The sequence below is a fragment of the Hyaena hyaena genome, unplaced genomic scaffold (assembly GCF_003009895.1).
Source record: "Hyaena hyaena isolate Hyena2069 unplaced genomic scaffold, ASM300989v1 scaffold_407, whole genome shotgun sequence".
NCBI lineage: Eukaryota > Metazoa > Chordata > Mammalia > Carnivora > Hyaenidae > Hyaena > Hyaena hyaena.
The window spans coordinates 136565-163423 of NW_024081037.1; the positions used below are offsets into that span (position 1 = coordinate 136565).

Consider the following 26859-nt stretch of genomic DNA (forward strand, 5'->3'; position numbering starts at 1 on the left):
GGGGGAAATGGGCATGGAGGAGGGCAGTTGTGGGGATGAGCACTGGGTGTTATATGGAAACCAACTTGACAATAAACTATTTGTAAAAAAAAAAAAAACAAAAAAAACATATGCCAAGCTTTCAGTAACTCAGTGATGAGGGATAAAAAAAAAAAAAACAAAAAAAACATATGCCAAGCTTTCAGTAACTCAGTGATGAGGGATAATCAAAAGGACGAAATACACTTTTATTTATTTACTGGTGTTGTCATCCTTTGAAATTTTTTATTATGGAAAGTTCAAACATACAAGGAGGGCAAATGTCATAATGACCCTCATGTTTCACCATGTAACTTGAATACATATCACTGTCTTACTCTTGGTGTTCCATGTATTCTTTGTATATACTAGTTTTTTAATTAGAGGATTTTAAAGCATACCCGGATGCCATATTTTTAAATCTGTGAACACTTCAGTATGAATCTCTAACAGATAGGAAATAATTTTAGTAATTCCAGGCCTTTATCATATTACAATAATAATTTTACAAAATCATATGCTACCTAGTCCATATTTAAATTTCTCTAGTGGTCTCAAGAAAGCCTTCTTACAGTGGCTTCTTTTTGAATCAGGATCCAAACGAGGTCTACTTGTTACATTTGGTTGTTATGTCTCCTAAGTCTCTTTTAGCCTTTCTCTTCTCCCTTTTTAAGTTTCATTGATTTGCTGGAGTACCCAGCTCATACATCCTGGTCCACAATCTGTATTTAACCGGTTGCTTCCATTCTGTAACTTTAAACTGGTTTCTCTATGTCCTGCACTTCTATGTAGATTTGGAAGCTGTATTAAATTGGGAGTCAGCTTGTCTGGGGAAATAAAACTTTATGGATGACACCATGTATTTCCTAACAGCTCATGAAAAGAGATACATAAATGGCTGGCATCATACCTACTGATGTTAAGACTGCTTGGTGTGTCTGGGTGGTCTCAGTCTGATTCCTCCATTATAAAATTCATCATCAGATTTTCACTTAATAGTTTTCACATCAATTGATGATTATTGCCCAGCTCCATTATTTCATACAGGGCTTCTAAAATAGCAATTTTACATTCTAGATACATTCTGGATAATATCTAATCAATTATTCTTTCTGCATTTTTTTAGCTGAAATTCTACAATAAAGAATTTTTTTATGTTTAAAATTTTCCTAAGATAGTAGTTTTAGGAAGGGCAGGATAAATTCTCATTGTAATGAATTGGTGCTCTGATAATCTTCAGTTCTGACCTATAATATTGTTTTATGAACAACAAGAGTGCATTGGTTTTATATATTATATTTTTAAAGTTTATTTATTTCTTTTTGAGAGAGAGAACACAAGTGGGGCGGACAGGGGCAGGGAGAAAGAGGGACAGAGTACCTGAAGGGGGCTCTACACTGACAGCAGAGAGCCTGACGGATGTGGGGCTCAAAATCATGAACCGTGAGATCATGACCTGAGCCAAAGTCAGACACTTAACTGACTGAGCCACCTAGGAGCCCCAATTGTTATAATTTAAGGTTTTATCAATATATCACTTATCCAACCCTTATGATTCTTCTCATTGGCTAGCCTGCATATGGTTGGCTGTTTACCTTGGTACATTATTAAACTGTGAATTTCTTGGGGCACCTGGGTGGCTCAGTTGGTTGAGCGTCCGACTTTGGCTCAGGTCATGATCTCACGGTTCGTGGGTTCGAGCCCCACATCGGGCTCTGTGCTGACAGCTAGCTCAGAGACTGGAGCCTGTTTCAGATTCTGTACATCCCCCTCTCTCTGACCCTCCCCTGCTCACTCACTCTCTCTCTCTCTCTCTCTCTCTCTCTCTCAGAAATAAATAAAGCATTAAAAAAAATTTAGACTGAATTTCTTGTAGTCAGGATTTATGTTAGTCTTTGGTTATTCATAGCAGAATGATTTACATTGAATACACAGGCAGTAAATGATTGCACACTGAACTGAATAGACTCAAGTCTGCATAGAATATTTAGCCTGGAGGAGGCCAGGAGAGTTTGTTTGATTTAGGCCCTTGTCATCAGGCAAGTATATTTCTAAGCCATCCTGGGTAGATAAAATATATCACTGTGTATTTTAAAGATCTCTAGGGACAAAGATTCCAGAACATGTCCTGGAAAGCTATTCTATGTAGCCCTTTTAAAACTTTTACCTCATCCTTTAGATAAATGTGTTCTTTTTATAATTTCTGTTCTCTTCTAGTATTCTAGTGGAAGAGAAAAAAAAATTCCTCTTCCATCTTTCCTTTTCCATCTTTCTTTATGGCTAGGGATCTGTGCGCTTCTACTTTTATTACTTCAAAATGGACTTGCATTTCCAAGTTAAATGTTATTCTGCGGTTGCTTAAGTTTATCATTTATAGTCTTTCCTAATGATTGAATTTATGTTAATTGCTCCTAATTGATTAAGCAGCTATTAGTGATTTATTGCTGCTATAACAAACCATAAATTTGGTGGCTTAAAACATCACAGATGTATTATCTTACAGTTCTGTGTGTCAGAAACCCAACATGCCTCTCTCTCTCTCTAGGCTACAATCAAGGTGTGGGTGGGGCTGAAGTCTTGAGGAAGCTCTGAGGGAAGAATCTGTTTCCTTGCTTTTTGCAGCTTCTAGAGGCTTCCTCATTCCCCTTCCACCTTCCAGCCAACAAAAGTGAGTCAGGTGTTTCTCATTCCACATTGCTCTGAATCCATCTCCTACCTCTCTCCTCCACTTTATAAGAGCCTTGTGATTATATTGAGCCCAGCTGGATAATCCAAGATGCTCTCCCTATTTTAAGATCAGCTGATTAGTAACCTTATTTATATCTGTAACCTTAATTTTCCCTTGTCGTGTAACCTATTTACAAATTCTGGGGATTAGGATTTGGTCAGTCTTTGAGGGACCATGATTCTGCCTGCCACAAACTGCCACATTTGAAATTTGTGTCTCTATTCTTTCTGCCACCGGTTTATTTTATGATCATTCTCAATTCTGTTCATCTGTAAAATAGCAATAAAGTCTATTTTTCACAGATGTGCTGTGGGTGCATTAGTGAATTCATGATTATAAAGTGATGAGTTGAAATCCCTTGAGTGCAAGCTGCTCTATAAAAGCAAAGAATTATTGCTTTGGAAAGAGCCTAACTTACAGCCTTTCCTCTTATTTTTCTTCTGTAATAAGATAGTAGCATCTGTCAGTTGCACTGAACTATACCGAAGCAGGTTAACTTATTTTCATTTTCCAAATAATGTTAAGTGCCACATTGTGACATGTTTCACTTGTTTGATGTGTTTAAAAGATTCCACCATGGAAATGAGAAGCTGTTGATCATTCAGAAATACTCAAGTTCACATTTAGTGACCTGTGGACTAAAGTTCTCTTACTAAATAATCATTTATTTATAACTATTTCTATATTTACTTTAATATGGGTCTCTCAATTATTGAAAGAGGCATTTTCAAAAGTTACATACTGGTCTTAAGTCTAAAGCTAAAAAACAAAACATTCCCCTTGGCTATTTATTTATATAGAACTTCTGCAGAAAAATTTATTTCAGCAAAATCTTCTAAGATTTTAGTAGATTAATTGGAGCAGTAACAAAAAAAAACGTATTTTCCCAGGGGACTATTCATAAATATTAAAGGCCATGAGAGTCCTGCAAGGATGTGACAAAACATGATGCACATTTAGAAGATCTAGTTTCCTTTATCCATTTATTTTTTTAAACCCATAAACTCATAAATGTTCTCATTTCCGGTTTACATATCCAGGTATTGCTTTGTCACTTTTAATGTTCAGCGGCTGGTACTTTTGCAAATATCCAATAAAGTAAAACATGAGAAGTTTTTGACATTGAATCTTTATACACTCACACTTGATGATGTTCTCCTGACATCATTAATACTTTAATCAATATCACCTGGGAAGGAAAGCATTCTATCCTATAACTTATGTAGTTCATGGTAAGGATATTTCAGTATCCTTACTGCAAGAAGAGCTTGAATTGAAAATAAATCATTTAGTTATCACTACCACAAATTCTGACTAAAGAATTTGCCTTCCAACCAGGTGTTGGGACTCAAAGGGATTTAAGAGGGCAAATTTCTTGTCCTGTTCTCACAACTGCTAACCCTTTCATTCCCTGCTCTTATAGGGCGTGTTTCTGCCGGCAGCCAGGGCTTTCTCAGTCTCTTTTCCCAGTCGCCATCTTGCTGCTAGGTCCTCAGAGTAGTTCCTGAGCTAGTTCGGAGGAGGACACAGTGCTAACTGCTAACTGCTCCATAGATGGGCTGCATTGGAGGGATCCTGGCCCAGAATGCTGACATGTGTGTTCTAGGAAAGATTCACTTCCATCCAGAGAACCAGTGTGATGTGAGGAAGGTTATGCATGTACTTTTAAATCAGACAGACCTGGGTTCAAATTCAGTACAACCACTTACTGTGGAATACTTGTGGTAAGTCATTCTCTTAGTTCATCTCTTTCATGTAAAATACAGAAAAACCTTTTAGGAATGTTGTGAGGATTATGAATAAATCCTAAAAGGCAGGTAACATAAACCGTAGTACAGAGTAGTGTGTTTTATAAATTTGTCAGTTGCTTTTATAACCTGCTGAGTGGTCTTGGATAATTTAACCTTTTTGAGTTTTATTTGTCTCAACTGCTAATAAGAAATGGGCTCAATCACCACTAAAGTTGGGGTCCATGCTAAGATTTAGTGCTAGGCTGAAAACCTTGGTCCGAGTGGTAGTCCTATGGCTCTGTTTTCTGTTTTGATTGTTTTATGAGGGGGAGGGGGAGGGGAGTCAGGAAAATTGTAGAGTTATATTGTTCTAGCAAAGCTGTCAGTAACTAATAAGAAGTGACCAAACTCATCTTTTTATTATACCTAATAAATGTTTTTGGGGGGGAGGGGCAACTCCCAAAATAGATTAAAGAACTGAAGAAGCAGCAAAATTGTAAGACCATGACCCCACACCCTCAGTGCACACACTGGTCTGCCATGGTCATGATCATCTTTTAACTATGAAGGGGCATTTCCAGTTGGGAGCACTTTGCCAACTGGAGTCTTCAGGTGCCTTTTAGATTCCATAGGTGTAGCCTCTAAAGGAGAATGAGGTGAATCCTTAGCAGAGACAGCTGGAAGAGTTTATCATCACTAAATTTCACTTTTCCAGTCTGTCTTAATCCACTTAAGCAATTTTTAGCAAGAGTATAGTAAGAAATTTCACCCATTCTACTAAAAAAGAGATCAAGACATGACACTATTTCAATCACTAAACTGATAGTAATTTGTCTTGGCAAATTCAGGTCAAAAATTTAATAATCAATTTCTTATTTTGAAATTCCTCACTGTCTTTTATCTGCAGGGGAAAATTGATTTTAAAAATTTGAATAAAGTTATTTATAATAATTCAGAATAATATATATTGTATGCTTAAAACACAATTTATATTCCTTTAGATTATGAACACCCAAACATGTTTGTGATTTTTTTTTTTTTAAATTTAGGTATAATTGACATAACATATTAGTTTCAGGTATACACCCTAATGATTTGATATTGTATATATTGAGAAATTATCACAGTAAGTCTAGATAACATCTGTTACCATACATAGCTACAAAAATATTTTTTCTTGTGATGAGAATTTTTTAGATCTATACACTCAAATATGCAGTACATCATTATTAACTATGGTCACCATGCTGAACATTAGATTCCATGACTTGTTTATTTTATAACTGAAAGTTTATACCTTTTGGCCTTTTCATTCACTTGGTCTCCATTTATCCCCCAAGTAACCACCAGTCTGTTCTCTATGAGATTGGTTTTGTTTTTAAGATCTATCTAAACATATAAGTGGGATTGTACTGTATTTGATCTTTCTGTGCTTACAATAATGCCTTCAAAGTCCATCCACATTGTTGCAATTGGCAAAATTTCATTTTTATTTTAGTGGCTGAATAGTATTCTTGTGTGTGTGTGGTGGGGGGATATGTTCATCCATTGAAGGACACTTGAATTTGTTTCCATGTTTTAGCTGTTGTAAATAATGCTGCAGTGAACATGTGGATACATAAACCTTTTTTGAGTTAGTGTTTTCATTTTCTTCAGGTAAATAACTGAAAGTAGAATTGCTGGATCATATGGTAATTCTATTTTTAATGTTTTGAGGAACTTCCATCCTGTTTTCCACAGTGGCTGTACCAATTTACATTATTTTTCTTTCCTCAAATTTTAATTTAAATTCTAGTTAGTTAACATACAGTCCTATGTTGGTTTCAGTAGTAGAGTTCAGTGATTCCTCAATTCCTATGACACCCAGTGCTCATTATCACAAGTGCCCTTTTGAATAGCCATCACTCATTAAGGTTCCCTTTTCTCCACATCCTCATCAATGTGTATTATTTCTTGCCTTTTTGATGCTAGTCAATGTGACTGGTGTGAGGTGATAGGTCATTATAATTTTGACTTGCTTTTCTCTGATTAGTGGTGTGTCAGCCATCTGTATGTCTTTTTTGGAAAAATATTAAGTCCTCCGCCTATTTTTATTTATTAAAAAAATTTTAATGTTTATTTTTGAGAGAGCACAAGAGCGTAAGCACCTGAGCTTGGAAGCAGCAGAGAGAGAGAGAGAGGGAGACACAGAACCTGAGACAGGCTCCAGGCTCTGAACTGTCAGCACAGAGGCTAACATGGGGCTTGGACCCACCAAACATGAGATCATGACCTGAGCCGAAGTCAGACTCTCAATCGACTGAGCCACCCAGCTGCCCTAAGTCCTCTGCCCATTTTTAATTAAATTGTTTTTGCTACTGAGTTAGGAGTTCTTCATATATTTTGGTTATTGACCCCTTATCGGATACATGATTTACAAATATTTTCCATTTGGTAGGTTGCCTTTTCACTTTGTTGACGGTTTCCTGTGCAGGGCAGAAGTCTTTTAGTTTGAGGTAGTCCATTTGTTTATTTTTGCTTTTGTTGTCTTTGCTTTTTGTGTCAAATCCAAAAATCATTGCCAAGGCAAATGGCAGAGACCTTCCTGCCTATATTTACTTCTAGGAGTTTTACGGTTTCAGGACTTATGTTCAAGTCTTTAATCCATTTGTGTTAATTTTTGTGAGATGGTGGTAGAATTTATTTTTTTGCATGTGGCTCTCCAGTTTTCCCAACTCCACTTACTAAAGAGATTGTCACTTCCCCATTGTGTATTCTTGACTCCTTTGTCATAAATTAATTGGCCATATATGTGTGGGTTTATTTCTGGGCTGTTATTGGATTCCACTTATATGTCTGGGTGTTTATGCCAATACCATACTGGTGTGCTTACTGTAGCTTTGTAATATGGCTTGAAATAAGGGTGCATGATACCTCTAGCTTTGTTCTTCTTTCTTAGGATTACTTTAGCTATTTGGGACGTTTTGTGTTTCTACACACATGTTACAATTGTTCTACCTCCCTACATTGTTTACCCTTAATTTTTGCATTTGTGTAGAGAGCAAGAGGAAATGCTCAGTTTTTTCTTTCAGCATTACAAACTTTAGAACTTCAGTGGTTTTTTTCTCTCTCATAAAAATGTTTAAACATGCTCTACTCATTTTTATGGTAGTGGGAGGAAATATAAGATAATGCAGGTTGCTATTTTTTACACTGAGGTATAAATATATCACCTTAATGATGAAGTGTCACAAGGAAGATGGTGGTGGATTCATTGAAGAAAGAATAGCTGAAGTAGAGGTTGAAAATTCCTAAAGAAAGCACTTAATTGAGCTGAATAGTGAAAGAGGAGCAGGATAAACTAGTGGCATGAAAAGATGAAGCTCCAGCCTTTGCAACGAGCTCAGGCCCTCTCTTCCTTGGCAGAATACTTAAGGATTATAATGATCTTAAGCAGGACGATGTGAGTGTGACAGCAAGATAGCAGCCAGCAATGCATAGAAGGCAGTCCCCAGATGCAGATTATGGATGATAATCATGCTGGGGCAGTTAGTCTTACTAGTTAGCTTTTGCAGATAAGGAAATCAGTCAGCAGGAGTTAAAGAAAACTTTCTAAAGTTACTCACCTAGTAAGAAGCTGTTGCAAGTTTGAACCATGGCTTTAGAAACTGAGCTTTAAAATACTCTACTGCCTCTAAAACTTTGGAATTTTATCCGTTCTTTTACAATATAAAGTCCATAAGCTACTGATACATTGCTTCTATAATGTCCTTCAAACAATAAACAGGAAAAGAAGGCCCTGTGTTCCGGAAGGAGCCATCAGCTACCTAACATATTAATGTTTAAATGAGTTAAACTACATAAAGCATGTACTGTGTCCTCAAAACTTGTTCTCACCCACTCATTCTACCACCATTACTATCTCTATTTGCTCTGAGCTCCCCATCTATTAAGACTTACCTCCTCTGCTCTTGGCTAGGCCATTTCTGGCCAACGCAGGCAGTATTTATGTATCTCTCTATGGATATCCTAGAGGCTGAGTATTTTCTTTTATCATCATTTTTAATAAGTGGCTATTTGTTTTTGTTTTTGTGTGTCTTGTCTACTTCCACACTCTATCCAGATAGAAATCCCTCAGGAGCTAAGGACCTTAGAGGACTTCCCTTTTTACTGCCAGTGTTGTCACAATAAAGGAATGAATGGCAGGGGGACAAAGCAGAGACCCGGGAAGTCGTAAACCACTATGGATCACATCGAGGATGGATTTTCCTCTTTTGTTGAGAACTATTTTCAGAATGCCCTTTATTTCCTACTTATTTCTTTCTCTGGAAATGGTTTTACCACTTGAATTTGTTGAAATTTTCAAATTAATCCAAATATTTCATTAAAAAAATAGGAATCTCCCAATCACTTCATTTTCTTCTGAGATGCAAAATGTAGCAGAACTTAAGTAAGCTTCAACAGATTTTTTAAAAGAAATTGTCCTAGTGAATATCAATTTCTTAATATTGCCATTATTTAAACAGCTCACCATGTGTTTATATCAGAAAGGCCTGGTTTCATAATAGACAACCATCTTGCCATGTTGTGATAAAGATAATAGCTTTTCAAAGTTCTGTTTTTCTGTTGGATTCAAATGTAATGTTTTCATGGACTCCCTGACCTCACCAAATAATAGATAAACTATCTCCAAGTTGCTCTTTTCTAGGAAATAAAAGAAATGTACAATATTTGAATATCAAGCAAGACAGGATTTTTTTTCCAAATGTATTGAACAATGCATGGTGACCAAAATCTAACTTTAAAAAAAAAAATCATCCTTAATTACATCTAAAAGGGTTCCCCAACATAGCTTGTGGACCTTCAGTCATGGGCCAAAATGAAATTATACCTTATCACAGACTTGTTGCAAGATGCTTGCTGTTAGGATGCCTTAAGTGGAAAGACAGCTGCCAGTAGAAGGATAACTTGGAGGGGTCCATGGAACAGATAGACAAAAAACCAGACAGGAATACAATCAAATCCCAGTCTCCTAATGGCCCACATGTTCTTTCCTTGTTGGATTTTCCCTGGGCACCTAATGCCTGGCACTGAGGGATCATATTGAAGTGCTGTGTCACAAAGGCCAACATTTGGTTATATTCTGTTTTGGAATGTTCTGTTTTTGTTATTTTTGTTTGGTTTGCTTTCATTTGTGTCCTGTCTCACCAGGTGGGGAGTTCCTTGGAGCCAGAGCTGAGTCCACCCTTCTTTCACGTACCCTATAGTCAGGGAGGATGGATCTTTGGGTGTAGGAGCTAACTACCCAGAGTCTGATAGGAGGTTGGCTGGAGGGTCTCCGAGTCAACAAAATAAAACATTTCTATTTGTCCAGAGTGACAATCTCTGGGGGAAAAAATTAACTGTGTAAATGTATTGACCCTACTCTGTTTCTTAGGCACAGTTATAGTTTAAACTTGTTCTTCTGGCACAATTAGTACTGCTCCCCTTTCTCTCCAGCATCCTGTTTAGTCAAACAATTATATGTTGAATATATATTTAAGAAAAACCTTTGAATTCTTAGCATAGACCCCAAGTCTTTCACCATTGGATTACAGGCTAGTAGCTTAGCTTTTTCTTCTGTCACTGGGGCACTCCTCAATGAAAAAAGAGAAAATCAAGAAGAGGTTTGATACAGGTTTGCCTCTGATGAATTCCATTCGTGGGAACGCATAGGTTAGTCAACATATGCTGGAGTATAAGTTCTCACCAACCTGTTTACTGATGCTTTAGTATTGTTGAGCACCTATAATGTGCTGGGCCAAGGCTTTACAGAAATCCTCATAGCCAGTCTGTGAAGCACGGGATTATAATCCTCTTCTACCCAGTGAAGATGGTAAATCCCAGAAACCTGCAAGCAGCAGGCTGGCTCCAAAGCCTGTGCATTTAATTGAGCACCATGCCCCATGCGTTCCCCACTGCACGGGGGGATTCTTTTACCTTTGAGCCCTGTGTAAAAGCTGCTCTTGTGGGGATTAGTCCTGACCCCTCAACCCTACATGGTAATGCCGACTAAAGCATTGAAAATGAAAGAAAAACTCTTGCTGATTTGAAGACTTTGGATTGTTACCTGATAGCTAATGTGATCTAGCTTTTATTATTTGAAAGAAAAGTACCCACAGCCCCTCTGGAAAACAGTGTGGAGTTTCCTCAGGAAACTAACAATAGAACTCCGCTATGACCCAGCAATAGCACTGCTAGGAATTTACCCAAGGGATATAGAAATGCTGATGCCTAGGAGCTCATGTACCCCAATGTTCATAGCAGCACTCTCCACAATAGATAAAAAATGGAAAGAGCCCAAGTGTCCATCAACAGACGAATGGATCCAGAAGATGTGGTTTATCTATACCATGGAATACTACATGGCAATGAGAAACAATGAAATCTGGCCATGTGTAGCAACATGGATGGACCTTGAGAGTGTTATGCTGAGCGAAATAAGTCAGGCAGAGAAGGACAAATATCATCTGTTTGCACATATAGGAGGATTAGGAGGAACTTGACTGAGGAACAAGGGGGAGAAGAAGGGGGGAAATGGTGGGGGAAAGGGAGAGAGGCAAACCATGAGAGACTCTTGAATGCTGACAAAAACTGAGGACTGATGGATGTCGGGGGGAGGGGGAATGGGCATGGAGGAGGGCACTTGTGGAGATGAGCACTGAGTGTTATGTGGAAACTAATTTGACAATAAACTATTTGTAAAAAAAAAAAAAAAAAAAAAAAAAGTACCCAAACAAAGTCCTGGGTTTTCGATAGTATTTCCTGTAGAGATAATAACAAAGTGATGAACTCACTGGAAACTGTGTGTGTGCTACAGGCTCCTCTTCGAAAGCAAGCCTTTGCCAAACCTGAGGCCACTTCACAGACAACACCCTCCATGAAATTTCTCTGTGGGATGCACATATAAAACCCAGGCAAGAAACAAACCACAGGCAATAAAGTCAACAATTTTAATGTCAAACAGGTCTGCTAAACTCGAAAAGGATGTAGACTGGATATGGGGGCAAGTGGGTAAGAGAAATAGTTTATTAAATATTTGTTTCCAGTGTTGGGGAGAGAATTTGTCAGAGCTGGAAAGGAAGGCAGGGTTATCTTGGGACAGTGGCTGAATGAGATGCTCCAGACGGGGTGCCTGAACAATAGGCAATAGGGACCTGGTACATCAGAGTTGTGGTCAGTAGGTAAAGATTGGGGAACAAACAGAAGGATCAGGTCAAAGCTGGCCTCACGGGCATGTGACCAGTGCACTCAGAAGGGTCCAGCATTAGAAGTGAATGCTTTGCTATTGCTGCTTTCTCAGTGACAGTGGTGTACATACTGAGGGTGTGGTCCCTGGGATCCTGTGTGCCAGCCTCCCAGCCTCTCCTCTGGTTTGGCTCCTCACCTGGTCCCCTACTGCCCTTGTTGCTAAGCCTCCTTCTTCCCACCTAGTCTCGGTGGCTGCTGTTCCCCTTTGCCTTCAGGAGGGACTTGAGGTGCATGCTGGCAGGTTTTGGGTGAGTACACCCCCTTGATGACACCTGGCCGGAAGCCTTCAGCAGGGGCTGGTGCTGCTACATGCATTCATGGGGTTATTTGGGTACAAGCCCCTCTCCTACCCCCATCCAGATACAGTCTGTTTTAGTTCAGAGATGGAAATCCCTTGGAGTCTGTGGGTTGAGATGGCAGCCCCATGGCAAGGGGAGGTTGACTTTTCAGCCCCCGCACGGGGGGGGGGGGGGTCATAGGTAAAGGGCTTTGATCCTGATGCTGATACTTATGCCAGAGGGTTCTACCGCAGCCAGAAGGGAGAAGGGAGGGTCTGCACTCACTTGCAGAGTGTAGTGTTAAACAGCCAATGCATACTGTGACAAACTGAGACAGAGACTGTGGAAGGAGGGAAATGTTTTGTACTTAGTCTTGAGTGTCTCTTTTCCCCCTGCTTATAAAAATAAGGGTTTCATCTCTTTCGTTTGTTTTTGCATTGATCAGGTCCACAAAGAATGTAGTTGGTGCTGGTTAACATGTGTGTTTTCAATAGCCTTGACTCCCCAGTTCTCACTGAAATTAAAATAAAACTCTTAGAAAAAGTTTCCAGCAATGTCTCCCTCCATGGAATGTGCCTTTGAAATGCCAGTCTGGAAAAAGGAAGCATTTTTCCTTCAAGACTCAAGCAGGAAGCTGTGAGGAGTGCAGGACTGTAGTAGAGCCTCTGGTCGGGGGGGGTGGGGGGCAAGGAGGGCACACTACTGTTAGGAAAAGCCCTTTTTCCTCCTCTAACCCTTTCTTCCCACCTGCTCCTTCCCACCTCCTCTCTCCCAGACACAGCTAGGTTTCCTTTCCTAGCAAGAAACTCCACTCACTGCAGCCTGGGGGTGAGGGGCTGCTTCTCATTGCTGCCATCCATTTCTTTTCTTTTTTTTAAATTTTTATTTATTTATTTCGGAGAGAGAGAGAGAGAGAGAGAGCGATCGAGCCAGGAAGGGGCAGAGAGAGAGGAGGATGCAGAATTGGAGCAGGGCTGCCAACCATTTCAAACGACCTTGAACAACACCTCTTATAGAAGAAACACCAATGGAAACTGTGAACTCCCTTCAGAACAGATCTTCAACGGAATGTTCTGGAATCCCACCAGTGGAGGCTGTTCCTAGTTATTTTTGCATTAGCAATTGCTCTGTGGTATCCTTCAGCCTTTACCATTGTCTCAGACAGCTGGGGGTGGTGGGGGCAGGGCCTGTGGGCCACCTCTTAGAGGCTAAGAGTAGCCAGACCTCTGAGCCCTGGGAATAGCAAGATGTCCTGTCAAAGTGGGGATTGGTTCGGTATTCAACTGGTTTTGTAATGGTTAATGGAAACAGTTACTCAACAGTGTAGAATTTTTTTAAAAATTTGCTTTAACTTTTTTAGGTGAAAGAAAGAGAAGGATAATCCTTACATGCAAATCACATATGATAAGAAAAAACTTCAAAGAAAAAAAGTTGTACAGATAGGCTTATCAAAGAGTAATTCAGCAATTAAACATTCCTAGGTTTAAAAAAAAAGATGATTTACTTTTGCTATACCCCAAACTGTTAATTATTTTTTCCTTTCTTCTTGAAAAGCCTCTGTTCCTCTGTCCTTTCAGCAATGCATGGAGAAACAAATCCATTCATTCTTTCTGAAAATGTTTTTTGTACCATTACTATGTTTCCAGCTTTAAAGGTATAGAAATGACCAAAACATGAACTGAGTCTGCGCCAGATTCTATATGATTCTACCACATCTTCCTATAGGGGCTTAGAAATACTCTAAAAGGTAGAAAACTTTTTATTAATTAGTGATGATTCATAATTGTATAGGCTTTCATTTGTATGGACAACTAAGGGCAAAATGCTAGCAATCTAAGTGATTTATTAAAAATTACTAAATTTTTATATTAATAAACGTAGTAAACATAGTAAATTTCATGTACTAACATTACTTAAAAGTACTCTGTCTTCTATTTGGACTTCTGGCTACCATGAAACTTTGCAAGACTATAAGTTTACATATACCTAAGCAGACATTGCTCTTTCCCCAATTTTCTAGAAAAGTGCCCCATCACTTTTTTCCCATAAGGGATACCAAACTTTCTTAAAAGGTACCAGTGATGTTTCTAAGTTGGTCAAGTCGATCAGTTATTATTGTTCTAGCTTTTTAATATGTAATTTCTTTAAGGTCACTTAATTATGGTATTTGTGGTGAGTTTTTTGTTGGTGGTGGAGGTTGTTGTTGATCCTTCCCATTGGAAGGATGTATCTGTTTCCTCAACCATATTTGAGCTTCGCCTTCTCCAGTAATGGCTTCAGAATGGGTATGGACTGCAGTTCAAATATGAACTACTTCTACTCTGTTGCTGAAACTAATGGGTGTGACATCAGTGTGTTGTTACCACTTTATCACTGGAACGTGAGAATGGGTGGGGTAGGGGGTGAGCAAAGTTGGTTATTCTTCCTCGTGGATCAGCAGGCCAGGGACAGTGTTTAGGCAAAGGCAACTGAGGTTGAATGGCAGAGCCAAGGGCGCTGGCTGGAGCTCTGTTTGTTTATCCCCTTCAAGGCCACACTGTGGAGATTTCTTTTCCCCCCAGAATTAACTAGCGGGTAAGTGGTGGAACTCTCTGAGTTTCAAACACAAGGGAACTTTTCAAGGGGATTTTTCAAACAGACATTACTCAATGTTAGTGTTGATGAAATAAGGCACAGGAGCTGTCTGCCAAATGCTAAAAACTAAAGGGAATTGATTGTACCCATTCAGAACAGATTACAGCTAAGCATGACATGTGGACACTCGAAGATGCAAAGAAGAATTGATATTTATATATGGAGACTTCCCTGGCCGTAGTTTTTGTTCTCCTTGTTTTAGGTTTTGTCTTTGTCAGTGATTTTATTCTTTTTGTGTGTGTGTTTTTATTTTATTTTTGAGAGCAAGAGAGAGGGAGAGAGACAGAGTGCAAACAGGGGAGGGACAGAGCGAGTTGGATGAATGTGAAGCAGGTTCCAGGCTCTGAGGTGTAAAGAGCCTGACATGGGGCTCGAACTCATAGACTGTAAGACTGTGATCTGAGCCGAAGTGGGACGCTTAAACAATTGAGCCACCCAAGTGCCCAAGTGATTTTATTCTTAATTTATTAGTAGTCTTATGATGTGCCACATTGACATCTAATAAAAATAGTTACCGTATTTTATCAAATTCTCAAGTAGCTTTAATTATAAAATCACATCATGTTTTATAAAGAATTTAAAAACAGTAAATCCATTGATTAATGACACTGCTTTTGCATCCCCTAGGGCTTTTATTTTATACTTACTGAAACAGCTTCTTTTGCCTCATTGATGCAGAAATTTCATATTATCTATTTTTGTAAAGAGATATGATTTTTAAAGTAAACTTTGTGTTAGAATAGCTTTAGATTTATACAAAGTTCCTTGTATAGTACCGAGAATTCCTGTATACTTTGACTTTTCCTATTCTTAGCGTATTATGTTAATACTGTGCATTTGTCACAACTAATGAACCAATATTGATATGTTATTAACTAAAGTTGGTACTTTGATTTCCTTAGTTTTTACTTAAGATCTTTTTGTCTTCCTGGAGTCCATGGAAGGTTCCACGTTACATTTTGTGGTGTCTCCTTCAGCTCTGGTGGACCACATCAGTTTCCTTACTTTTGATGAGCAGTTCTGGTTAGATACATTGTGGAATGTCCTTGAATTTAGTTTTAGCTGATGTTTTTCTCATGGTTAGACTGGGGTTTGGAGCTTGAGCAAGTAAGATACTACTTAAAAATTTTTTTTGAAGTAAAATAAACAACCAAAAAAAAAAAGATTCATTAATTGCTAAATACTCTTCACCTTAAGAGTCTGACCCTTCTGTGTCACCTTTTGACTCAGTTCTCTGGAGCCTTGTTTTCCCACAGCACATGACTCTGTTCCAGCAAGATCCCTCGTGAGACAGCAGCTTTGAAACCCAGGAACTCTGCTGGGTTTCCTTCCAAACCACTTACCCTCCTCAGCCAATTTTGAAACTGTCAGGGGTGCATGGGTGGCTCAGTCGGTTAAGCATCCCACTCTTGATCCTGGCTCAGGTCATGATCACAGGGTTCTTGAGTTTGAACCCTCTGTTAGGCTCCAAGGTGACATGTGGAGACTCCTTTGGATTCTTTTGGGGAGAATTCTGGCTAAACTAACATGAAAGGATTCTTGCTGAGGGCAGGCCAGGGTAATGAGAAGATGGTGGGGGATAAGGAATCTCATTTGATGTCAAGTGTGATCAAGTATGGAGAATAGAGGTTTCTGCCTAAACTATTTTAACAAAACTCTTGATAAAATTGGACAACACAGAGATGAATAGAAAAGCCCAAAAGTCAGGACCTTATTGAAAAACAGTTCAATTTAGAGTTTGGTCAGGATAGAAAATCTTTGTCATATGGTGTATAATTTTCTTTTTTGTGAAATTTTTGCATTTTGGAGTCTGTGGTGATTGTTTTAAAAAACAAGATTTGAAACATTTTTCCTTCCTTTTTACAAGTCCTCAGGGCCTCTTAAGGCAAATTTCTGCTTTTAAGAAATCATCATCATTATTGTCACTTGCACTTTCTGGGGTGCCTGGGTAGCTCAGTCAGTTAAGTGTCTAACTTCAGCTCAGGTCACTATCTCAGGGTTCTGGAGTTTGAGCCCATGTTGAGCTCTGTGCTGACAGCTCAGAGCCTGGACCCCACTTCACATTCTGTGTCTCCTTCTCTCTCTGCCCCTCCCCTGCTTGTGCTCGCTCGAGCTCTCTCTCTCTCTCTCTCAAAAATACATGAAAATAGTTTTTAAAAATTACTACTTTCTGTGTGTTAGACACTATTACAGGCTAATCATAACTAAGACTCCTGTGCTGCTAGGTACCATGATTTTTCCCATTTTGCAGGTGAGAAAATGTACATGCATTAAACACCTTATATAAGAAATTAGAAGGTAGGATTCAGGCTCTGGAATCCATGCTTTTATGTCTAGAAATTTAGTTTGATATGAGATAAAATTCTTAAAAAGATGGCAAGGGTAAAGTATTATTCTTGTTCAAGTCCCTTATATGATTTCCTATAGGATCATGCTAGCTTATTAAATGTTTATTTTGTGGAAACTCTCATGGCAGAAATGAACTTCGCTATGACCTCATTCTGAAGCAGCATGTCTTACAATGCACATGTCCTCTAATAAAAATGTGAGAACTGGGATTTGTCAAATGGAGCAATTATGGGAGGATTATTTGCATTATCAAAAAATTTAGTACTTTATAAAGGATTTCAATAGTAGATTTCCTTAAAAAGTAAGCTTGTCCCGACTCTTCACCTCCAGGGCATTTGAAATATTAATCAAATTAGATGTAATTAGTCTACAACATAGTATAGGCTTAATTACCGGGAATGGAAGGTTGGTTCAAGTAACTGCATTCTACACAAATTTGCTGAAATTGACAATTTAATTACATACATTTTCTAAATGAAGTAGTATATTTTGGCATGTGTTTCCAGAATTGCTGATCAAACTACAGTATATATATTTCCAGGCTGCTACAACCCCACAGAGAATTTCATAGTACATAACAGAAATAGAAACTCTGGTTTTTTAAGTTGCTTTATTTTTCCATCTCTGTGTTCCAAACCGAGTGCAGAGTCTGTTGAAATACATGAATGTTGGAAGCTTGTAATGAGCAGTGAGAGGCAGCACATCTAAACCCAGCTCCCCCACATCTGTTCCAATTTGTAATTGACTGTAACAGCCTGTGCTTTATGCAAAATGACTGATCATAACAAAAATTACTTTTAAATTGCTCATATAACCATATGTCTTGGATCATGGCACTATCTTTGGCTTCTACGTATGTTATTCTCATATTTCTGGACTTTGTTTTTAAACCACTGAGGCATAATTGAATTAATGTGCATCAAGGAAGGAAATGAAAGGCTAGGTCTAAAAGACTCCACCACAGTGAGAGTAATTTAAGAAACACAGAGATTTAGCTTCATTTTCTAGAAGTGAATTCCAGAGACTCACTAAAAGGGCATTTTGGGGGTGCCTGCGTGGCTCAGTCTGATTTTTGGTCTCGTCTCAGGTCACTGTCTCATGGTTCGTGGGTTTGAGCCTCACATTGGGCTCTGCACTGACAGTGTGGAGTCTGCTTGGGATTCTGTCCTACCCCGCTCTCTACCCCTCCCCTGCTTCTGCCCCCAATCCAGCTGCCCCTCATAATAAAGAAATTTAAAAAAAACAGTAAAAGGGCATTTTGGGGACTAGATTAAGATAGCCATATAATTTGCAAGGCCAAGTGCAACATAAATGGAAGGTCCTTATTTCAAAAAGCAGGAAAAAAAATGTCATTAGATATTAAAATATAAAATTTTTCCTTCCAGTTTCTCTCTCACCTTGTGATGAATATTATTTTATCTGCTATTTAATGCTATTAGTAACTTAAAAGTTTACATCATTAGCATTAATTTTGCCAGTTTTACAATGCTATCCTAGTTTTAAATGCAAATATGGGCCTTTAGCTCCTAAGCAGAGTCACCAAAGTGACACACTTTGTACTTGGTAATTCATACATGCACATGTATGTCATTCTTAATAGAAGAGTAGAAATGCACAAAACTAACTGCTCTTTTTACTGGACTCCTTAGCACATGGACATGCTGCCACAGCTCTGCCTTGGGCTTACTTACGAGTGAAGAAGATATGAAAAGTGTGGGGAATCAGGGCTTGCTCTGGTTTCCCCTTTGCTTCTAGGTCATCATTTTCAGAAGTGGTTGGCAAATATGGTATAACTAACATGAATGAGAAAGGATACTCTAGGATTATTCTGCCATTGGTGTTAAAGTGCCATTTCCTTCTTTCTGCATCAAAGCCAGTGTGGGTTTAATTGAACAGTGTGACTCTCAGCCCCCTCCGTGCCCTCTCCCTCGGTCATGGGTGCAATAGGCTCTCCTTGTTTTGAGTCCTGCTGAACCCCCATGCATCAGAGGGTAGCAGGATTCTCTCACAGAGAGTTGTGACACCGAGGCTTTTCTTTCCAGGAGGCAACTTGATTGTGAGCCCTGCTCAGTTGGGTTTGTAATCAAAGAACTGAGCCCCAAACGCCACATGGTGTAGTGTTTTATATAGTCTCTAACTCTTTGTCTCCCACAGATGGTAACACACTAACATGTAGTCTGATTAAGTGGTCTCCTGTTACAAAGTCATGAGGGGTATTGTCCCTTACACATATAGCCAGGTTGCCTTGAGGTGTTTTTTTTCTCCTTAGGGAGGGGACCCTACCACAAGGGTCCCCTCAGAATGCTATATTAATAGGGCATCTCAACCACTAAATGTGAAGGAAAGAAAGCACAGGCATCGAATATGGTTCCTGTCTCCTCTGCTCACACATTTGCTTTATCATCCCTTCAGACTTCTCTCACAAAACACAGATTCAAAGGTATAACTATTAAGAGTTTCAAGATTGTGGGGCACCTGGGTGGCTCAGTTGGTTAATGTCCAACTTTGGCTCAGATCATGATCTCGTGGTTCACAAGTTTGAGCCCCGCATTGGGCTCTGTACTGACAGCTCAGAGCCTGGAGCCTGCTTCAGATTCTTTCTGTGTCTCCCTCTCTCTCTGCCTCTCCCCCGCTTGTGCTCTCTTTCTGTCTCTTAAAAAATAAATAAAAATATTTAAAAAAAGAATTTCAAGATTGTGACAGCAGGGCGTTAGACCAAGCATGAAACCCTTCTGGACATGGCACCCTGCGTGATGGTGCATGTTGCACATCCACAAAGCTGACCCTGCCTCAGTAACTTCATCTACAAATTGGGGTAATGATAGCATATATCAAGTAGGGTTGCCAAGAGGAATAATTAAGTCACAAACACAAAGCGCTTAACAAGTATTCTACACATAGAAAATACTGAATATGTGGTACTTTCTTAATACTTATGTTCCTTTATATCCCAAATAAAATCAGGAAATGTGTTATATTGCTACTAGGGACCTTGATTTAGGTTAAGCATTCCTTATATGAGCTCCACTAAGCAACATAGGCTTTCAAACACAAGATCTGAAACATAATGAATGTTCCTTTTTCTGTGTTGTGGACCTGAGGTAATTATCAGTAAGCAGGCAAAGCTCTGAGGTCAGTTCAAGAGGTTATCTGGTTTACCTGATAGAGTATAATTACTGTGGCAGGTTATAGCAAATAAGGATATGTGGAACGTCCAGAAAAAGACAAAGGTTCAAGTAATTAAAAGTGGCTGGATTTCCAGGTTGTCTCTAGGTGAGAAGTTCAGCTCTGTAAAACCTTGGGCAGAGAAGACATCTGTTCCAAACCCATGGAGAGGGGAGCTATTTGTACCCAGGATGAAAACAAAACAAAACAAAGATGTGAGGTGTGTCTGAGCCAGCAGAGGTGAACTCTTGGTTACTGCAGCACCCAAATGAAATTGGGTGTAGAGTGAATTTCAGGATCCAAAGCTACTGAAGAACTATTGTAGATAAGATTCATCAATCTGTTAGTCCAGTAGAAGTGCTTAGGAAATGCTGGTTAGTATAATGTGCATTTGGCTTATTTATATATATTTAAATCAACCATCTTGGAAACACCAATTTAAAAAAAAAGACTTTGGGGGCACTTCGCTCGCTGAGTTGGTTAATCACACTTTTGATTTCAGCTCAGGTCATGACCTCACGTTTGTGAAAATTGAGCCCTGTGTCAAGCTGAGTGTGAAGCCTGCTTGGGATATTCTCTCTCTCTCTTTCTCTCTCTCTCTCTCTCCTCCTCCCCTGTTCATGTTCTCTGTCTCTCTCAAAATAAACATTACCAAAAATTTAAAAATTATTTGATAAATTATTAGTTCCTGACGTAGTGCATACTGATTCATACTGATTGTTTAAATATCATTTATTTAAAATATAAATATTTTTAAAAGATTTTCTTTATTTTCCACTGGCATATTTTAGGTGAAAGTATACCAACGTAAAATGGTGACTCTGTTTAAAAATTGCTCATGAAGGGGTGCCTAGGTGGCTCAGACAGTTAAGCGTCAACTTTGGCTCAGGTCATGGTCTCACAGTTTGTGGGTTCAAGCCCACGTCGGGATCTGTGCTGACAGCTCAGAGCCTGGAGCCTGTTTCAGATTCTGTGTCTCCCTCTCCCTCTGCCCCTTCCCTGCTCACACTCTGTCTGTCTGTCTGTAAATAGACATTTAAAAAAATTGCTAATGAAAAGGATGGGTTGAATATGATTAACAGGCTGAGAAATGATGCAAGTAGGATCAAAAAATAGAACATTAAGAATATTTATATTGCAGGGGCACTTGGATGGCTCAGTGGGTTAAGCGTCCAATTCTAGGACTTCAGCTCAGGTCATGGTCTCACCACTTGTGAGATCAAGCTCTCTCTCTTTGGGCTCTTTGGGCTCTGCACTGACAATGCAGAGCCTGCTTGGGATTCTCTTCTTTCTCTGCCCCCCCCCCAAATAAATAAACATTTTTTAAAAAAGAATATTCATATTAACAGAGAAACGAGCAGTTTCAGATCACACAGCAGGAGAGACCCTGTTGTGTCTTATGCAAGTATGATTTTCCTTCTCTGATTCTGAAGCATCAGAAGAGTGTGAAGAGTAGGATAACAAAATGCATATAATCAGATTTAAAAAAAACTCTTTGTAGAGGAAAGAACTGATGAAAATGTGACACAAAATCTGTGTCTAGCAAGATTCTCTTAAGACTTCTCCCCAGCTCCTCTCCATTTGGCTTTGAAAATCTGGATTTAATATTCATTTAAAAAACTTAGTGGACTGAACCATCTCAGGAAGTATTAACTTTCCGAATTCCTGGGTCCTGTCATCCACTGATGCTGTGGTTATGATGATTAATGCTGGGGAATGTTGAGTCAGGACATGGATGTACTGTCATTAATGTTGCTCCTTCTCAGAAAATTTTACTAATAAATAATGTTATTATTTCCAGATGCAGAGCCTAAGTATCTGATTGTCGTGCGGCCTGCTCCTCCTCCAAGTCAAAAGAAGTCATGCTCAGGTATATTTTGTTCTTTTTAAAATTTGTATTAACTTTAAACCACGTCTTCTCATTTCTACCATGGAGACCAAGTGCACTGGAGAAGCCTTAGGAGAGTGGATTAGAACATGTAGCCAGCAGGCCTCATGTCCACAGATAACCCTCCTTGCAGGTATTAGGGTCTGGTTGTTGAGACTTCTGGGGATCTTCTTCTGGCACTACATACAAACCTGTGGAATTTAGGCAAATTACTGGACTTGTGTGTACCTCCTCTCTCCTGTATACGAGGGCCCGTTTTGAGGGTTAAAGGAGCTTATGCATATGTAGCCTGTAGGACAGGGCCTGGCCCACAGCAAGTCCTTACCTACGGTGAGCTCCTGCTAGCCTGTCTATTTCACAGTATGTGAACCCATGAGCTATTGTGCTTTCCAGGTCTTAAGGGCAAAATCTGATGTCTAACTTTTGTTAAAGGAAACTGTCTACATTTCAAAAGCATAACTCATTTCTAGGCATCTTGAATGGGTTAGAATTTGGGTTTTACTTTACTCCTCATCTCTTCCTTTGAAACCTCTTGTATTTAGTCAAACAAATAGAGCAAGGACTGCTTTCATGAAACAATAGCAAGACAACACAGATACTCCCAGGGATGGGGAGATTTGAGACCGGAAAGTAAATACCATATGAATAAATGAGTAGAAACCTTTTCTACATGACTGAAGAAAGATTAAAATCTTACCTTGTCCCAATTTCACTACTAAAATGCTTCTCAGATCGAATAAGCAGGCCCTTGCTCTAAGAGGCTGTAGAAGCTGTGAATATGCTTTTACTGTCTGGTATCAAATCTCCCTAACTGTAGATACTTGATTAAAAGGTTTTGTTTTCTCTTTCATTTTCTAATGTGAATTATTCATAAAATAATATTTTCTAATCATGTTTCTCTTTTACAGTACACTAGATGTCGAGCAACGAAGGTTCTCTTTTGTTTGTTAGATCTTTCTAAGGGGATGGAATGGGGCTGTAGGAAGCATACAGATCTTCAACTACACTGAGCAAACAGCCCCTTTGCAGCTGTGAATCCTGTCCTCTGGATACATTAGCCAAGCTGGTTACCAGAAATCAGTTGCCACAGTCCCCTCCCCTCCTTCAGTTGTTTTTCATGTCTTTTTGGAGAAGCAGTAAACAGTCAAGCATTTTGAAAAGTACAAATCCCTTTTCCTGGCCCCTTAAATTATAACAAAACATCAGGGAAATTTCAGTTACTCCTTATAACTTGTAATGATAGTCATCATTTCAAGACTTTATTTCAAAATATTTAATAAAGTCAAGAAGTATTAGCTTGATCCTCACGTTCATCAAACTCCTTAATACAAAAACAAAAATGTAAAGGACGTCAAGGGGATGATGACAACTTAATAGCACTTTATAACTTCATGTGGGAACTTGGATGGCACTGGTCTTAAAATCATCTTTCCCTTTGTGATGACCAGCTCAGGAAATTGTTTCACCTTGCTCAGGATATACTAAGCTACCACACCTTTCCTTTCAGGCAACGGATATAACTTTTTTTTTTTTTTTGTGATGTGCATTTGAGAATGATACAATGACTAATGTATTTACTTTGATTAATTTTACATTTACCACATACATGTTAATGAATCACTTTTATATCAGATCCATACTTAGTGAAATAATTATTTTCTAGTCTTGTAGGCTTTAGGTTCCCTTGGAGAAAGGAAAATTTATCTTTTGTCTCTAAATGGCATTTTCTCCATACATGCTGAGCTAGGCCAATGATGTAGAAAAACAAAACAAAACAAAACTACAGTTCAGAAGACAGAAATTTGAGTCTTGATCCTGCCCTTGGTATGACATTGGACACCCTTGAAACTGAAACACATCTGGGCCTTAGTTTTTATTTCTAAAATGAGATAGTGGTATTACATTAGAGAAAAACAATCAGAGGTGGGAAAAGGAATAGCAGAATCCCTTCAGGGCTTTTTCAAACTACATAAACCCCTTACCCTCATCAGGTCCTAATCTACTCTCATGGGGAGACAGACCTGGACTCTTGGAATTACAATCATGGGAGCTAGTATTATAGGTAGAGCTGGAAAATTCTTAAAGAGAAGGATAAATGCATGTTTACAACCAAATAACAGCTATCCTTGACAATTGTTTCAAATGTCTTAAAAAATTCAACTATGTAACAATGAAACAATTTGCCACTACTTGGTTATATATATTCTGGGCTGAGAAGGTTTTTCACCAGAATAACTCACAGAACTTAAATCTAACAGAAGCAGCAAGCATGACAAAATTGCCATAAGGCATTTGGTTCAGATAACTTTCACTGAGCTCCTACAAAGGGTACCTTCCTACCTATTAGTTGCTACTGCATTAGATTAAAACAACACAAGTTCTTCCTATAGCAAATGTAACAGGCATAGTCTCACAAAATGAAAGATGGAGTCCAATGGAAATAAAAATGTTTTATATTCTGTACAGTTTTATTAGATATTGCATTATTATTTTATTTACAGATTTTTTTTTTATTAAGCCACTACTGGTTTCCACAGCAAAGGATCTTCATTCCTATTCTTCACTGTCCCTTATTCCTGAAGTTTTAGATATTTTTGAAAATGCAAATATCTGCCCCCTATATATTGGAAAAAGATGTAAAGTGGTTTTGTTACCATCTCTTAGGCATTGCCCAAATCCAATTAGTCCCATCAGAAGAACTGTGATTCCTATATTATCTCTGCTGTTCCAGCATTATTAAGAATATAAAAAAAATGCATACATTTTCCATATGGAAAATACATTTCCATTTTTTTTACACTCACTGTAAGAAAAAAAAGGCTTATGACAAGTGATTTTTTCTGCTTCTAAACTGACTTGAAAAAGAGAATATAACCTACAAGTAGGATGTTAAGCTTTCTATTCTTTGATGTTCTTTCACACTAGTTCATAGTCCTGGGTAGGGGATAGGAAACCAATATGATTTTATTGTATCTGTAAAAGAAATGAAATGAGTGAATCCATTTCCATTATATATTTCACTGGTAATAGCTAAGACCTTCATATTCATCCCTAACCCATAAGAAATAAAACTTAGGTATAATTGGATAGAGTTTACATGTGTACATTACCCATATAGGCATACATATATATACACATACACACATGCATACACACATAAATCTCAAAATAATATTATGTTGGATTTCTGCCTAAATTCATGGGCAAAAAATTAATATTTGTGCACTCTCTGAAAAGAAAAGACACTTCATGCTTTCACATTCTTTATCATCTTCCTAGGTCATTTTTATGCATTTTACCCCAATATAAAAATAAACTATTACCAGAACTAACCTGTATGTTACCTTCACAGGTAAAGCACGCTCTCGTAAACCTCTCCAGCTGGTTGTCGGCACTCTATCGCCAAGCTCTGTATTCCTGTCCTGGGGTTTCCTCATTAACCCACACCATGACTGGACATTGCCAAGTCACTGTCCCAATGACAGGTAATTCATCTAACAAAAGACTTTTCTTTAACCTGAAAAGTAGCTCTTGCATTTTTTTTTATTTTTAAAGTAATCTCTGCACCCAATGTGGGGCTTAAACTCACAACTCCAAGATTAAGTCACATGCTCTATCCACTAAACCAGGCAGGTGCCCCCTAGCTCTTGGTTTTACTAGTATCTGTACATGCTTTGGAAGAATGTATAAATATCAGGGGCATTAGCAGATACAGATCACCCATTAGCTATACAGCCTGTCCTAAGTGCGAGAGGAATGAAAATGCTGAGTGAGGGCCCTCCCCTTGAGGGAATTACCACCTACCTGAATAGGAAACACATGCCATCATTTTTTCTTTCCAAAGAATAAAGCACAAGGGAGAGTGAGCCAAATAGCAATGGGGAGTTTCAGTGGGAAGAGTAATAAAAGCTCAGAGCATGATGGCCAAGGCAGTTAGGAAAGATGGTTGAAAGTTGGAAATGTTGATCTTTGGTTGGAAAAGGATGGATCTTTGATTTGACAGTAGAAGCGCTAGAAGCAGTAGAAGTGTTGCCCCAAACCAAGCTGCATCAAAATCATTTGGGTTCACTTCCATGATCAGAAACTCTGAAGGTGGGGCTCAGTAATCTGTGTTTTAAGCCCTCCGGAAGATTCAGATGCCCACCTCAGCCTGAGAATTACTGGTTGAGAAACTGGAGAGATAGACATAGTGAGAGATATAAACACAGGAAAAAGCAAGGGTTTGGAAATGAAGCTCCTATTTTCCTTTGCTGGACAAAATAAGAAAAATCTAAGCATATTTTTAAATAATTGCCATTCATCTACACAGCACATAATTTGGCATGGTCTGTACTGCATGCTGAAGCTGGGAAATTAAATGGTTGTTTCTCATAAATATTTACATTACCTTTAAAATTCAAAACTTCAGGGGCACCTGAGTGGATCAATCAGTTGAGTCCAGTTTCGGCTCAGGTCATGATCTCATGTCTCATGGGTTCAAGACCCACATCAGGCTCTTTGCTGACAGCTCGGAGCCTGGAGCCTGCTTCAGATTCTGTGTCTGTCTGTCTGTCTCTCTCTGTCTCTCTCTCTCTGCCCTTCCCCCCACCTCTCAAAAGTAGACAAACATTAAATTCTTTTTTTTTAAAGTGAAAACTTTGCATCTGACAAGCATTCCAAATTCTCAAGCTTCAACAAAGGCATTCTATGAAAAAGTTTTTAAAAATTTTAAATGGACTCAAAGTGATTCTTAAACTTTAAAACTTTCATTCCCTTTTTATTTTTTAATTTTTTAAAAAAATGTTTATTTATTTATTTTTT

At 38.6% G+C, this 26859-nt stretch overlaps 1 protein-coding gene across 1 annotated transcript in view; it reads left to right on the forward strand.

Moving 5' to 3' along the window:
* LOC120245096 (ABI family member 3 binding protein) overlaps nt 1-26859 on the forward strand; it is a 202315-nt gene that overhangs the window by 7932 nt on the left and 167524 nt on the right. Inside the window, exons 3-4 of the mRNA XM_039251968.1 lie at nt 21973-22041; nt 25412-25544. Of these exons, the coding sequence (XP_039107899.1) occupies nt 21973-22041; nt 25412-25544 (202 nt within the window). The remainder of the gene's footprint in view (nt 1-21972; nt 22042-25411; nt 25545-26859) is intronic.